Raw genomic sequence first — 14,698 nt, 5'->3', positions numbered from 1 at the left:
CCCTCCCCCGGGAGGCTTGGAGGAGGTGTCGCAGCGCCGGCCTTGCAGCGGCGGGGGCTGTTGCGAGTCTGACGAGGCTGAAAACACCCTGCAAGGAAAGATCTTCCTTTCCTTCGGGTCTCTGGCTGCAGTGTTGGTGCCACCCTAGAGGGCCACATTCTTGTGTGGCGGTGTGATGGTATGCTTAGTTAGCGACTCAAACTTAGTGTTTCCTGGGTAGGCCGCTGGTGCAGCAGAACTGCCGTTTGTATTTTGCAGGCAAAACTGTGCGTAGACGGCGGGGTTACCAAAATTGTTCTTTTGTGCTAGGTCTCCAAATGCAGTGCAGTGGTTTGGCCAGTTCTACCCAGCGATGTTTAGACGTGTGTCTCGCATTTGGATTCTCTGTGACCATATTTAGTTACTGAACTGCTTACCGTAGGGTTTGAGGTTGGGCACATGGCTGAACAGAATAGCACTGTAAAAGGACCAGAATTTAAGCTGGCTTTTTGCATATCTTTGGTATGTGGTTCAGAAGTGCTATGACAGGTAGTAATTTGGTAAAAAGTTTATCTACCGCTATGTCTGTATGCTGTTGAACAGTTACCATATGATGCTGTGATTTGATGATTGGAAGGCAGTTTGCAAAACTACAAACCGCCCTCCCCCCCCGAAAAAAAAACCCAGCGAGGCATAAAGATGTGTCATTTACTAATCAAAATAATTAGTAAGAGTCAGCTCCCCCCCACTTTTTTCCTTTCACTTTTCCTCTTATTAAATCGGGATTTTTTTAACCATTTGATTCCTGAAAGAGCACATAAATACTATTTACATACATGATATAAAGAACAAAGAAAATTTGTACAGAAAAGGACACCATATGGGAATAGTGCGTGCATACACAGTTAGTGCCAAATTCCTTTGTCTTTTCGTGAAGTAGAAAGTGTTCTTGTTACATTCTTGTCAATTCTGCTCCTATGAGGTGGGTCAGGTTTTGTCTCTCAGAAGAAAAGACAGATAAGAAAAGCAGATAAAGCCAGTGTATCCTCAGTGTGCTTTTCACCATTTTGGTGCATTTCTGACCCTTCAAAAAAATACTGTAGTTTTCGTTTCTAACAATATTAAGCCCCTCAGAATTGACTTAATATGTTGTTTGAATTTGTTAAAATACAGATTCTGTATTTAGTGGAATTTTGTACCACAGCAGTGAAATGAGTTTGTAATATTGTAGGGAAAAGAATCAGTGTGGTACAAAACTGCACTTTACTGTCCGTACATGAGGAAAGTGACATAATTATGGTCTTTTCAAAATATGGAGCTATTATTTGTGAAAAAGAGATTTTTGTAAGGAAGTGGGGAAATTGTTTTCAGCTGCTTCTCTTATTTACCCAGTCAGAGTAATCTGCTTATGAGTATTACTCAGTTATTACATGTAGTGAGGAAAATGTTATAGAATAATTAGAGGGAAAGCAGTGTGAGTTAATAAATTATTTTCTAAGAGAGCTTATTTTATTTTATTTATTTATTTTTTTGTGTGGTATGCGGGCCTCCCTCTGTTGTGGCCTCTTCTGTTGCGGAGCACAGGCTCCGGACGCACAGGCCCAGCGGCCATGGCTCACGGGCCCAGCCGCAACGCGGCACGTGGGATCCTCCCAGACCGGGGCGCGAACCCGGTTTCCCTGCCTCGGCAGGCGGACGCGCAACCACCGCACCACCAGGGAAGCCCAAGAGAGCTTATTTTAAAATAAAGTATATATGGTAACCAAAAACTAAGCTAATTGACTAAACTAAGCTAAACTACTAAACTAAGCTAACACAAGTCCATAGGCATCCTATTTTAATGTCTAGATAAGAATGACTTTAATTTGTAATTAGTATGGTCACAAGAATATAAAGAAATATTTTAATACTCTGACATTGCTTCAGTTTTAATTTTCCTAGGTAGTTAAGTATCCTGTCATCATCACCTGTTTTGGTTTCAAAACACTCATCTTCCTTCAACAATAAAAAGGTGAACTTTAGGCCAGGCTTTATCTGAGTTACATATCCTGAGTCATTTGAATTCAAATTTAGTAGCTATGAACTGTTAAATATGCTATATATTTGTGAAGTATTTTTCCCTGGCACGTGTTTATGGTGACTGTGTGCTCTCTGTATTTAGTGAGGGCCTTCTTAGAAACTTAGACTGTTACTGATTATTTCTTGGAATAATTATTCTTTAAACACCATAAGATAACGCTTTTGCCAATATAAATCCTTTGTGTTATCTGCTAGGTTTAAGGACCACAGTACAGCTATGGATAGTGAACCAAACCCTGGAACATCTTCGGTATCGACAACAACCAGTAGCACTACCACGACCACCATCACCACTTCCTCCTCTCGAATGCAGCAACCACAGATCTCTGTCTACAGTGGCTCAGACCGACATGCTGTACAGGTATTTCAGTTAGCTAAGACTGAGGATGTCATGACTTTTTGCTTAAGCCAGATGAATCTATTGTTTCATGTCCTCAAATGAGTTACATGATACCCTCTAAATGAGTACAGTTAGAATTGTTCATGTTTGGAACAACCAACAGAGTTATTGAATAATCATTCTATTGAGAGGGCCTACATTTGTCAGCATGTAGCTTATAAAACAATATGTTGGGAAAATTATAATTGGAAGGTCTCTAGGTACTGCTACAACATTGAGAAACTCAACCAAGAGCCCCAACATGAAGAATGGCTCTAGGTTTTTTTGATTATTTTACATTTGAACCCAAAATATGGACTTAGGATCTATTTAGATCTATTCAGCTCTGTAGATATGTTAAGAGGTTCATTTTAAACCCAACTGGCCTAAGAACCCTAAACAGGAGGATCCATTCAAGAGCTCTAAGGGGCAGAGGAGGAAGGGAATATTTAATTAGGAAAAGTCTAAGGCTCTACACTTAGTTGGGAAAATAAAGTTTACCTGGTTAACCTTTATAATAATGGAGGTTGAGGCAATATGGTATAGCATGAAAAGGGTGTGGGCATTGCAATCTGATGTGCTCTTTGAATTCCATTTTCTTTATCATTAGTAGATATGTAGCCTTGGGTGAGAGGCATAATCTCCTTGAGCCTCAGGAAACTGAAAAATGAGGATGAGACCACCTGCTTAGTTAGTTATGAGGATTAAAGGAAGCATCTAGAATTGTGTGGGGCACATTATATATACTCAGTAAACAATAATAGCTAATATATATTGAATACTTGCCATGTGCCAAGCATTTGATAAATTCTTTACATGGATTTTCTCCATTTAACAGATGGGAAAACTGATGTTGTAAATTGGCTAAATAACTTTCCTAAACTCACATAACTAGTTGGTACTTTAGCTTTAGAGTTGTGCCCTTGGGACTTCACTGGTGTCCAGTGGGTAAGACTCTGTGCTTTCAATGCAGGGGGCCCAGGTTCGACCCTTGGTCGGGGAACTAGATCCCACATGCATGCCGCGACTAAGAGGTCCGCATGCCACAGTGAAGATCCTGCATGCCATGGCTAAGACCCAGCGCAACCAAAAAAAAAGAAGACTGATGTTGAGTTGCGCCCTTAACCATTCCATGAGTTATTTTTTCCATTATACCTGTTTTCTCTCTCAAATCTGCATAATTGCACTCCACCCTGAAAAAAACTTACCTGTTTGTGATGTAGTCGTTTCCCTGATACATTTTTCTAGAGTGGAGATCCCAGTATACTGGCTGTTTAGCTATTCTGTGGCTTAGGATTCTGAAGTTACTGTGGAGTAGAATCAGAATTGTTGGAGACCCAGTCAGTTCAGTAAAAATTCAAACTGGAATGGAGAGTGTGTTTTCAATGTTTTTCACCTTTCTCTGAGGCAAGGGATATAGGGAAGAGTATCTAGAGCTTGAGCATACAGATGATGTGACATTTTAAATGCCATTTTGTTCTCTAGCCTTACCTAAGCTGGATGTGTTAATAAAAAAAGTGTTATTGAAGATGTGTAGATAATAGATATATCTCACAAATAGCACTAACTTTAATTCTTACGAGATCATAGAATTGCTTCTCTTAAAATGTAATCAAATCAATATTTATTGAACTACCTAAGTAGTTCTTTAGTACCTTTCAGCTTTCTTTTTCAGTCCTGAGAATCCTCTTCCCCTTCCTTACTCCTTTAGAGGAACAAAATAAGAACAATGTGCTGTATCTTTAACTTGCATTTAAAGAGTCTCTCTCCCATGAGTATAGTATTGAATCGTAATGAAAGACTGTGCTGACAATAGAAAAAAATTACTATACTCTGACAGAAATATGTGCCAAATAGGTTATTAATTTTTTATTTCAGTTTGATTTTAGAATTTTGTTATGGAATTAGAAGAACATATATAGATTTACCTGACGGAAAAAGACATATTGTTGTGATTCTAAATCACAATGCAGATCTATAGTCCCCTGCAACGAGGTGTCAAAAGCCTACATTGGTTTTGTGACAGGAGTCTGCAGTAGGTATAGCAGTCTTTTGTTGGGGAATTGAGATATGAACACATGAAGGTAAAAAACACAAGGAAATATGCTTTCTTGGAATTTGGATAAAGAGATTCACAGCTTTGTGGTAAAGGTGTCCTGACTCAGAAGCTCAAGCTGTAGGATTATGGCTCTATTACTCCCTTAGCTCTTTGAAAACTCTGGTTTGATGCTGAGATTTAGGGTGTTGTTTCAGAGTCATCATGGGCATGATGTGACTTTAGGATGTGTTTGCAGAGTACTGGTATAGTCTGACTTACCAATTGGACAGATAAAGGATTTTCCTCTTATTAGAATACTTGCTTTTCTACATTTATCAATTTATGAAGTTCAGGTTCATAGTTTTCATTTTACTTATAAATAGTCACAGTCATTAACACTTTTTCAGGAATTTTTTTTTTTAGTAAGAACAGTTTTCTGTTTTAAAACAGTTGAATCTGACATTTAAAAAACATTTAAAAACATTTAAAAAAGTGATTATTTAGTAATTTTCTAAAAAAATAGCTTTATAATTTTAAGTGGTTATTAATATAATGAAGCTGAGTATTTTCAGACATTTAAAGAAAAATACAGATGAGAAGGTAAAAATCACTTCTAATCTAGCTACCCATTAGTAGTCTTTTAATGTTTTCCTGAATATTCTTTAAAATATTTTAATATAAATGGTATCTTACTCTATACACTATTTAGTAACCTGCTTTTTCACCTAATGATATATTTGGGAATTTTTTTGTTAATAGATATATCTGCTCTGTTCAATATAGTAGCTACTAGCTGCATGTGGCTATTTTAAATTTAAATTATAATTAAAATTCAGTAAAATTAAAAACTTAGTTCCTTAGTTGCACTAGCCACCTTGTTAAGTGCTCAGTAGATTCGTGGCTGCTGTATTGGATGGCACTGATCTACACTGATATTCGTAATGCTTGCAGGGTATACATATCTTCTCTACGCAAGCTGCAAATTCTACCAAGTTTTATCCAAAATGGTTATACCAATTTACATTCTTACCAACAGTGTATGAGAGTATCTGTTTCTCCAGTAGTAGTAGTATTCTTTTAAATCTTTATCCATTGGAAAGTTGGAAAATAGTGTCTTAATTTGTAAGTTTTGACTACTAGTGAGATTGAAGATCTTTTTAAATGCTTACTTAGCACTTTTTCCTTTTGTGAATTGCCTCTACTGGGTAACTTTAATTTGTACAGATTAGTGAATCCTAGTGATATGTAACTAGGAGAGAACTATGTTAATAAGTTTGATGACATTGAATATTAAAGTAGTGAAATTTTATTTTAGTGTATTTTTTAACATCTTTATTGGAGTATAATTGCTTTACAATGTTGTGTTAGTTTCTGCTGTGTAACAAAGTGAATCAGCTACATGCATACATATATCCCCGTATCCCCTCCCTCTTGCGTCTCCCTCCCACCCTCCCTATCCTACCCCTCTAGGTGGTCACAAAGCACTGAGCTGATCTCCCTGTGCTAATCTCCCTGTGCTATGCAGCTGCTTCCCACTAGCTATCTGTTTTACATTTGGTAGTGTGTCTATGTCAGTGTTACTCTCTCACTTCATCCCAGCTTACCCTTCCCCCTCCCCGTGTCCTCAAGTCCATTCTCTTAAAGTGGTGAAATTTTAAACTGCTGCTTTTTTAATACTTTATTTTATGGTTAAGATTATGGTTTGACATTGGTTCAATTGACTTATCACAGGTAATTCAACAGGCATTGCACCGCCCTCCCAGTTCAGCTGCTCAGTATCTACAGCAAATGTATGCCGCCCAGCAACAGCACTTAATGCTGCACACAGCAGCTCTCCAGCAGCAGCACTTAAGCAGCTCCCAACTTCAGAGCCTTGCAGCTGTTCAGGTGAGATGGAAATGAATTAAGAACTTATGAGGCCAAAGTTGACATGACCTGCAGATAATTCCTGAAAATAAATATGTTGGGTAGTATTTTAGAGTTTTCAGGTGTCCTGTGATTATTTTTTCTTAAGGAAATATAATAGGCTGCCAAATTGAGGTTAGTTTAAAAACAAATGAATGTGTTTTATGTGTTACTCTATTGCTAACTTTTGTTCTTCTGCTTTTTATCTACGTTGCAGAAATGCTATACTAATGTCATGGTTTTGTGTGTAAAATTTTAGGTACAACAGTGAATAGTTAGGGTTACATGAATCTTATCTACATTTTAACAAAAAAGGTTTTTTTTTAAAATTACATAAGTAATTTACACTCATTAAAAAAAAACCAAACAGTATAAAATTGACCATAAGAGGTAAAGTATAGAGGTATTCCTTTTCCACATCCCCTGCTATTTTCCACTCTTCAGAGGTGGCCACTAACAGTTTAATATGTATCCCTCCAGGAATGTTCTGTATAAAAATATGTATGTACACTTTTCTAAAATCCACTCATATGATTCCTACTGCTAACAGGATGATTTTATGATTAAATACTTATGTTTTTAAAAAGATCTTCATTATTATTGCACTGTTTAAATTAAACTGTATGTGAGATTTAATCTTAAATGTCCTCACTAGAGGAGAATCTCAGTTGACTGAACCTGAAAAAAGGTTTATTTCTGTTATAAACACATCCCCAGCTGTTACTTCTTCGCGGTAGTGTAATTTTAAATAACGTCGTGTACGTGATACGAGTAAGGAAACCGAAACCCACTGGTACTTGATATAGTTCCAATTTCTTTTTCATAACATTGGAGTAGTGATTTCACTTCAAAGAAGACTGAGATCTGTAGAGTAAAACTGACAATGACTGCAGCTATTAAAATAAGATTAGTCTTTGGGTCTTCTGTTTTCACTGTTCAGTGTTTTCTTTTTTTCTTAATCTGGCTAAAGCTTAATCCATGTTGACTGTAAACTGTAAAATAGATGTTTTGACTTTTATTGTGGTTTTATGGTATCCTGGTACCAGAAAGTTTTTAACTTCAGGCTTTTATAGACATATTATAAAGATTTTATTATTTTAGGCAAGTTTGTCCAGTGGAAGACCACCTACATCCCCCACAGGAAGTGTCACACAGCAGTCAAGTATGTCCCAGACATCTGTAAGTGCCCGAAATTTTTTCCTGGTTTTAAAATTTTAAATTATTGCTTTCCAGAAGTGAACTATTAATATTTACAAAACTGTTATTGTTTATCTGTTGAATATTATTGAAATAACAAGTGTCTAGAAACAAGAATGATACATTTCAAGAATTTGGAACTAATGTCAAACTTCTGAAAATCTGAGTCTTAAAAAAGTTTTTGTATTATTTCTTATGTATGTTTTCCCACTGACTGTGTTCACATCTTCTGTGATTCTGAATGATTGCAGTTTTCAGTGTGCATTGAAAGCATGAAATATATAATTCAGGGAATTAAGTCATACTTTTACTGTGATATACTAAAGAATGTCATGTCCTTGGTAGACATCTAAATGTTTCTAGCTCTTTTTGTGCAATTCACGTTTTAGAAATTTTACTTTTCAGTTTATGCTTACTTGAGTTATGTGGGTCAAATTTACAAGTATCCATTCAAGATAGTGTTATTTATTTTGAGAAAGGAGTAAAAGAAAGGTGATTTGTTATATTGCACATATATACTGTGAAATTGTGCAGAGTATCCCAGTTAAAAGAAATTTACAGGTGTGGTAGTACTTGTTTAACTTTTTATTTTTATATAATTTCAAATTGCAAGAATAATAAAATAAATTTCTGTATACCGTTTACTCAGATTCACCAGTTGTTAGCATTTTGACTCATTGCTTTATCATGCACTCTTTGTATCTACATATATACAGTTACCTTTTTCTGAACCATTTGTGGGTAAGTTGAGACATGTTCCTTTACTCCTAAATAACTTTGATATGTACTTCCTAGGAACAAAGTCATTCTTTTATGAAGCCACATGAAGTGGATCGAATTCAGGAAATTTAGCATTGATACAGTGCCGTTCATATACAGATTTCATCAGTTGTCCCGTATTTCTCAGCCTCATCACTATAGACATTATGGACCAGATAATTCTTGTAGGGGGCTATCCTGTGCGTTATAGGGCATTAAGCAGCATGCCTAGCTTAGATACCAGTAGGCTACGCCCTCCTCCTTTCCCCAGTGTGACAAACAAAAATGTCTGCAGGCACTGCCAGATGTTTCCTGAGGGGCCAAATTGCCCCTTGTTGAGAACCATTGAGTTAACCTAATAACGTCCTCTTTAGCTGTTTTTTCCTGATCCAGGATGGTAATACTTTGAAGCTTTTGTAAAATTGACTCCAATGGAGTATAGTTTATAGATTGCTGAGGGTTTGAAGATGAACTTGTGCTGTATTTCTTTAGCTAAGGTTGTGATCTTTACTAAGTACATGTATGATGAGCGTACAGTTATTTTTGGGCTATTGAGCTGATATTTTTAATTAAAAAATTACATTTTAGCATGGAAGTATCCTGGAATGTGAATAAAATTAGTTAAGAAAGAAATTACTTAACGACTTGAAAACGTTAGACTGAGGAAAATGAAAAATTTAAGCAATGTAATTTAGCCCTAAGCATTAATGCTATAGTTACGGATATTGATGTCAGGTAATATCGTTAACTAATACATTGGTAGTTATGGAAAGGACTGGTAAACTGGCTAAAAAAATTATAGATAAGTTCTTTATTCTATGAAGTACTGGAATGGCATTAGGGTATATATGTATAGAGATATGTGGTCTGAATTTTTTTCCCTTCACATTATTAAAAGGTATCCTTTTAAACCATTTTGGTTTCATTATGATTTTATGTATGTGACTTTTACAATCACAGTTCCAGTGATTGTGCTTATTTTTTATGAAATTGCTAGTGCTACTTGTCATAAACCAGGTAGCCTTTGTATGATGAAGAATGCCAGAACCTGTGACTGGCTGGTGGGGGAAAAGAAGTAGGGAGAATAGATGTCTAGAAAAAACAAGGGAATAATACATAGCATTTGCTTTGTTTTCTATCCCAACTGAGCAGTAGATCAAGTGAGTGGACTTGCAGTCCAAATTATGATACTCAAGGTAGCTTAGTAAATTTAGGTCAGTCTCCAAAAGAGGGGCAGAGCATGGTAGCAGAAATCTCTAGGTAGTGATAATAATGAGCCGTCAGGTGGCAGTCTGCTGGTTTTCAGAGTTTTGGTTATTTTGAAATAGGTTTCCGATAACAGTGAATGACATGAGGGAAGGGTCCAGCCTCCAGTAGATAAGAGGGCTACAAGGTAGGTTGTCAAGTCACCAGGCAGATAGGTTGGGGTTCAGAGTAGGAGTGGAATGCCAATGGGGAAATGGAATATTGTATTTTAAAAAACAAAGTAAGAAGTCCAATCATACACCTGGGGAAACTGTGTATGTGGAGGAGACCATTGTTAATTGAATGTATAGATAATTAGTGGTGCCAGCATCCTCTTCTTTACTGTCATGAGAACAGAAAGGCTAATTCTAGACTCTTACCAGTAGTGAGAGTGGTGTTTTTTTTTGTTTTTGGTGTGTGTGTGTGTGTGTGTGTGTGTGTGTGTGTGTGTGTGTGTGTGTGTATGATTGATTGTCTCTAAAACTAGTTGGGACTGAGTCTTTAGGTTGATGTCTTTGTACTTCAATTTAGTGGGACTAAGATTTAGTTAAATTTGATCTGCTAAAATGAAATCTAAACCAGTTAAAAACTCTTATGCAAAAAAAATCAACAAAGTTAAAAACCAGCAAAATGGTTGAAAATATATTTGCACCATATATGTCACCCAGCTTATATTTGTGAAATACCAAGGGCTCTGTTATATTAGTAAGATAAACAATGAGAATACACAAAAGACCTGCATTGGTAATTTTCAAAAGAAAGACTACTTTTGCCTTTTAAACACATGAAAATATATTAACCATATTAGTAATAAAGAAATGTATGTAAAAACAGTAATAATGTTCTATTTTCACTTGTCAAATTAGAAAACAGGGAAAAACATTGAGACAGTAACAGTTGTTGGCAAGTATGGTACACTCATACACTATTGGTGGGAATGTATAATAATTGGTACAACTTTTCTGGAGGGTTATGTGGCAGTGTGTATGAAAATTTAAACTATGTGTGCCTTTTCACATAGCAGTCTAATTTTTAGTGATGTCATTGACTAAATATGAGAGATAATTATGGTATAGATAATTATGCAAATATGTATGGTTTGTAATGGTGGAAAATTATAAACAATACAGATGTTCACTAATTGAGGATTAGTTAAAAGATAGTTAATTCGTACAGTGGAATACTATAGCTGCTTAAAAATGTTATGTGTGTGTATATAAAGAGACTTAGGTTTTCATTAGTTATTAGGTGAAAAAAGCAAGAATATATCATCTCATTTAACTTATTTAATAGGTTATTCTGTTTTTCAGTTCTAAAATTGCCATTTGGTTTTTCTTTGTATCTTCTGTTTCTTTTGCTGAGAGTTTATGTTTTCATTTGTTTCAAGTGGGCTCATAATTGCTTGTTCAAAGCATTTTTATGAGTACTGCTTTAAAATCTTCGTCAGATAATTAAAATACTTCTTTCATCTTAGTGTTGGCATCTATTTATTGATTGTCTTTTTCATTCAGCTTGAGGTCTTTCTGGTTCTTGGTACAATGAGTGATTTTTGATTGAAACCTGGACATATTGAGTATTATGTTATGAGATTGTGAATCTTATTTAAATTTTCTGTTTTGGCTGGCTTCTGAAAGAGAGCGTTTGCCACATCCTTACTGCCATTTGGGGGTAGAAGTCCAGGTTCCCCATTTGGTTTCCATTGATACCTGAGGGATGCTCCTTGTAATTGCTAAGTGAGCATGAATTCTGGCTGACTAGGCCTCTACTGAGGTATCTCTGGCTAGGAGGGATAGGAATGCTGTGTTACTGCTCCCCACGTGGTCTCCACTGATACTACAGGGATGGGGTGGTTTGTTGTTCGTGATCTTTTACTGCTTGGCTGGTATGAAAGTCTTGGCTCTGTACCTGGCCTTCTCTGACACTAACCTGTTGGAAGGATTTGTGGCATCGGGGTGCCTCATTACAGCCTGGCGAGGGTAGAAGCCTAGGTCTTTGCTAATGTGGATGTGGATGGGGCCATAGTGATTTCTGTGGCGTTTGGCTGGAGTAGAGCAATTATTGCCTAAAAGTTTTCTGTGTTGCTAGGCTGTCCCTTTTCTGATCCTTGGCTAGAAAGAGCAGCCCATTGGAGCTTTTTTTTTTTGGTCTGTACCCATTGCTGTTTCTGGGTTACTGACTTGTTCACCTTTATGTTTGGGTTGTATGAGATTTAAAAAGGAAACCCAGGGAGCTTGCAACCACGTCATTCACTGGTCCTGGAGTCTGCTTTTCTCCACCTTTTAGGATCCTCTTATGTTTATTTTATATGTAACATTCGGGATTTTTAGTTACACTTAGGGGGAGGAGTAGGGAAAAGCATGTCTATTCCACTTTCCTGGAAACAGAATTACTATCATTTAACTTATTTTGAAAAATTTATATATATCTGTCTGGTTATGTAGGAAGAAAATCTGTAATACACAATAAACTTAATCAGTGGTTATCTCTGAGGAAGTAGGTTGAAGAGCTTCATTTTGTCTAAATAAAACATGAATATACTCTTGTTGTCTAAGATACTGACAGTACAGACAATATAAAGTAAAAGTGACATCCCATTTCAATAGTCCTTTTTGCCCTGACAAAGTTTTATGTGAAGCTTTCCTATCTTATTACTGTACATTTCTATACATAAATGTAAATAGATAGGCCTATGGTTAATTTTATTTGTTTGTTTTAATGTAAGTGATCATTCTATATCTTTCTCTTCTAAGTCTTTGGGCATTTTCAGCTGGAAAGGATTATGTGGCTAGAAATTGCAGTCATAAGTCTATAAATGACTCAAGGGCTGTTTGTTTCTCATTCCCTTTCCCTTTCTTTGTTGGTTTTTGGCTCTAGAATCTACATTAAACTCAGATGTTTTGACTTTAATTCACTGTACTATTCTGTCAAGAAGGAAAAACCTTATTTTTGATAGCTTTCTGGCTCTGGTGTCAGACAAAATGAGCTTTCTTGCTTTCTTTCTTTTCTTTTCTTTTTTTTTTTTTTTGGGCCACGGCATGTGGGAACTTAGTTCCCCCACCAGGGATTGAACTCGTTCCCGCTGTTGGGAGTGCAGAGTCTTAAACGCTGGACCACCAGTAAAGTCCCAAGATGAGCTTTTGAAGCCCAGTTAGTTTTATGACTTTATTCATTCATACGTTCACTCATTTATTCAACAAATATTTATTGAGCATTTAAACACCATTCTAGGTGCTGGGAATACAGCAACACAGCAGATAAAATCTCTTGTCTTTATGGAGCTAGGGATAGATAGATAATAGGTAAACTAGTATATAATATGTCCGATGGTGGTAAGTTCTATAGAGAAAAATAAAGCAAGGAAGGGGAATGGGATGAGGGAATTTGCTCTTTTAATTAGGGTGGTAAGGGAAAGCATTGCTAATAAAAATGGCATTTGAAGGAGGGTGAGGGAGGCAAACATGCTTAAGGAACAGAAAGGAGGGTAGTGTGGCTGGAGTGGAATGAGAGAGTGGGAGTATGTTTAGAGATGACTTTAGAGAGGTAATTGTAATCTAATCACGAGGAGATTATTAAACCCTTGGGTTTTACTCTGCATGAGTTGGGAAGCTACTGGAAAGCTGTTTTAGTAGGGATGTGACATGATCTCACACAGGGTTTAACTTAGCTACAATGTTGAGAGTAGGTTCTAGGGGTCAGTAATAGAAGCAGGGAGACCAGTTAAGTGGTTCCTGTAATAATCCAAGAGAGAGATATTGGGGGCTTGGACCCTGATGGTGACAGTAGATGTGGTAAAAAGTGGTTAGACAGATTCTGAATTTTTTTTTCTCCAGTATTTTATTATAGAAATTTGGATGTTTGGGGACTTCCGGCGGTCCAGTGGTTAAGACTCTGTGCTCCCAATGCAGGGGGCATGGGTTCGATCACTGGTTGGGAAACTAAGATTCCCACATGCCTCATGGTGTGGCCAAAAAAAGAAATTTGGATGTTTTGAAAATAGACCTAACAGTATGTGCTGAGGAATTGAATAAAAGATGTGAGGAAAGGTAGAGTCACCGATAACTGTAGTATTTTGGCCTGAACACCTGGAAGAATCTGCTAAAGCACCTATGTTGGAGAAGAAAATCAGGAGTCTGGTTTTCAACACAATGTATGTTAGACACCCACCTATAGATGTTGAGTAGATGTTGGATATATGAGTTTGGAGTTCATGTGGCAGGTCTGGTGATTAGTGATGTCTTGTGCATCTCATTGACAATTCAAGTCACAAGAGTACGTGGTGACTTTACTACCAATTGTAGAATATTATGAGAGAAAGTTTGGTAGAAAGGAGGACATAAGGGACCTGGCTTCTAGTCTTAGTTCTGTGACTGACTGGTGGTGTAACTTAGGGCAAGTCATTTAACCTCCTTACACCCCAGTTTTCTTTTATGTAAAATTAAGTTGTCTAATTAGATGGTTTTTAGTCTTTTCATCCATATGTCCCTGGGTCTAGATCAAGGAGAAGGTTCAATAGATGGTGCTATGCACTAAATTGCATCCCTCCCAAATTCGTATGTTGAAGCCTTAAACCCACATGTGACTGTATTAGAAACAGGGCCTTTAAGGAGGTGGTTAAGGTTAAAAGAGGTCCTAAGTGTGGAGCTCTGATCCAGTAGACCTGGTGGCTTTATCAGAGGAGAGACACCAGAGATCTCCCTCTATCTGCTGAGAGGTAAGAAGGTGGCCATCTGCAAGCCAGCAGAGAGCTTGCACCAGAAACTGAATTGGCTGGCACCTTGGTCCTGGACTTCCTAGCCTCTAGAACTGTGGGAAATAAATTTCTGTTGTTTGAGCTGTGCAGTCTGTGGCACCTTGTTATGGCAGCCTGAGCAGACTAAGATAGATAGGGCTCTGAGCCTTACCTTAAACTTTATTTATTTATTTAAAAAAATTTTTATTATTGGCTGCATTGGGTCTTCGTTGCTGCGCTTGGGCTTTCTCTAGTTGCGGCGAGCGGGGGCTACTCTTCATTGCGGTGCGCGGGCTTCTCATTGCGGTGGCTTCTCTTGTTGTGGAGCATGGGCTCTAGGCGCGGGGGCTCCAGTAGTTGTGGCGCATGGGCTTAGCTGCTCCGCGGC

General features: G+C 37.2%; 1 protein-coding gene across 11 annotated transcripts in view; it reads left to right on the top strand.

Moving 5' to 3' along the window:
- PHC3 (polyhomeotic homolog 3) overlaps positions 1-14,698 on the top strand; it is an 88,339-nt gene that overhangs the window by 587 nt on the left and 73,054 nt on the right. For 8 of the 11 annotated variants that reach the window (XR_008616926.1, XR_003680284.1, XR_003680285.2 and 5 more), the window contains exons 2-4: positions 2,254-2,419; positions 6,207-6,362; positions 7,482-7,559. Coding sequence is in view for 8 of the 11 variants with exons in the window: in XM_024124363.2 (XP_023980131.1) it covers positions 2,254-2,419; positions 6,207-6,362; positions 7,482-7,559 (400 nt within the window). In the remaining 3 variants the exon portion in view is untranslated. Of the gene's footprint in view, positions 1-74; positions 179-2,253; positions 2,420-6,206; positions 6,363-7,481; positions 7,560-14,698 lie in introns of those variants that run through there. The other 3 variants (XM_028491095.2, XM_028491085.2, XM_024124360.3) reach the window with 2 other exon arrangements.

Source organism: Physeter macrocephalus, chromosome 1 (genome assembly GCF_002837175.3).
Source record: "Physeter macrocephalus isolate SW-GA chromosome 1, ASM283717v5, whole genome shotgun sequence".
Lineage (NCBI taxonomy): Eukaryota > Metazoa > Chordata > Mammalia > Artiodactyla > Physeteridae > Physeter > Physeter macrocephalus.
Note: the sequence above shows the minus strand (reverse complement) of the source record. Positions and strands in the feature narration are given on the sequence as shown.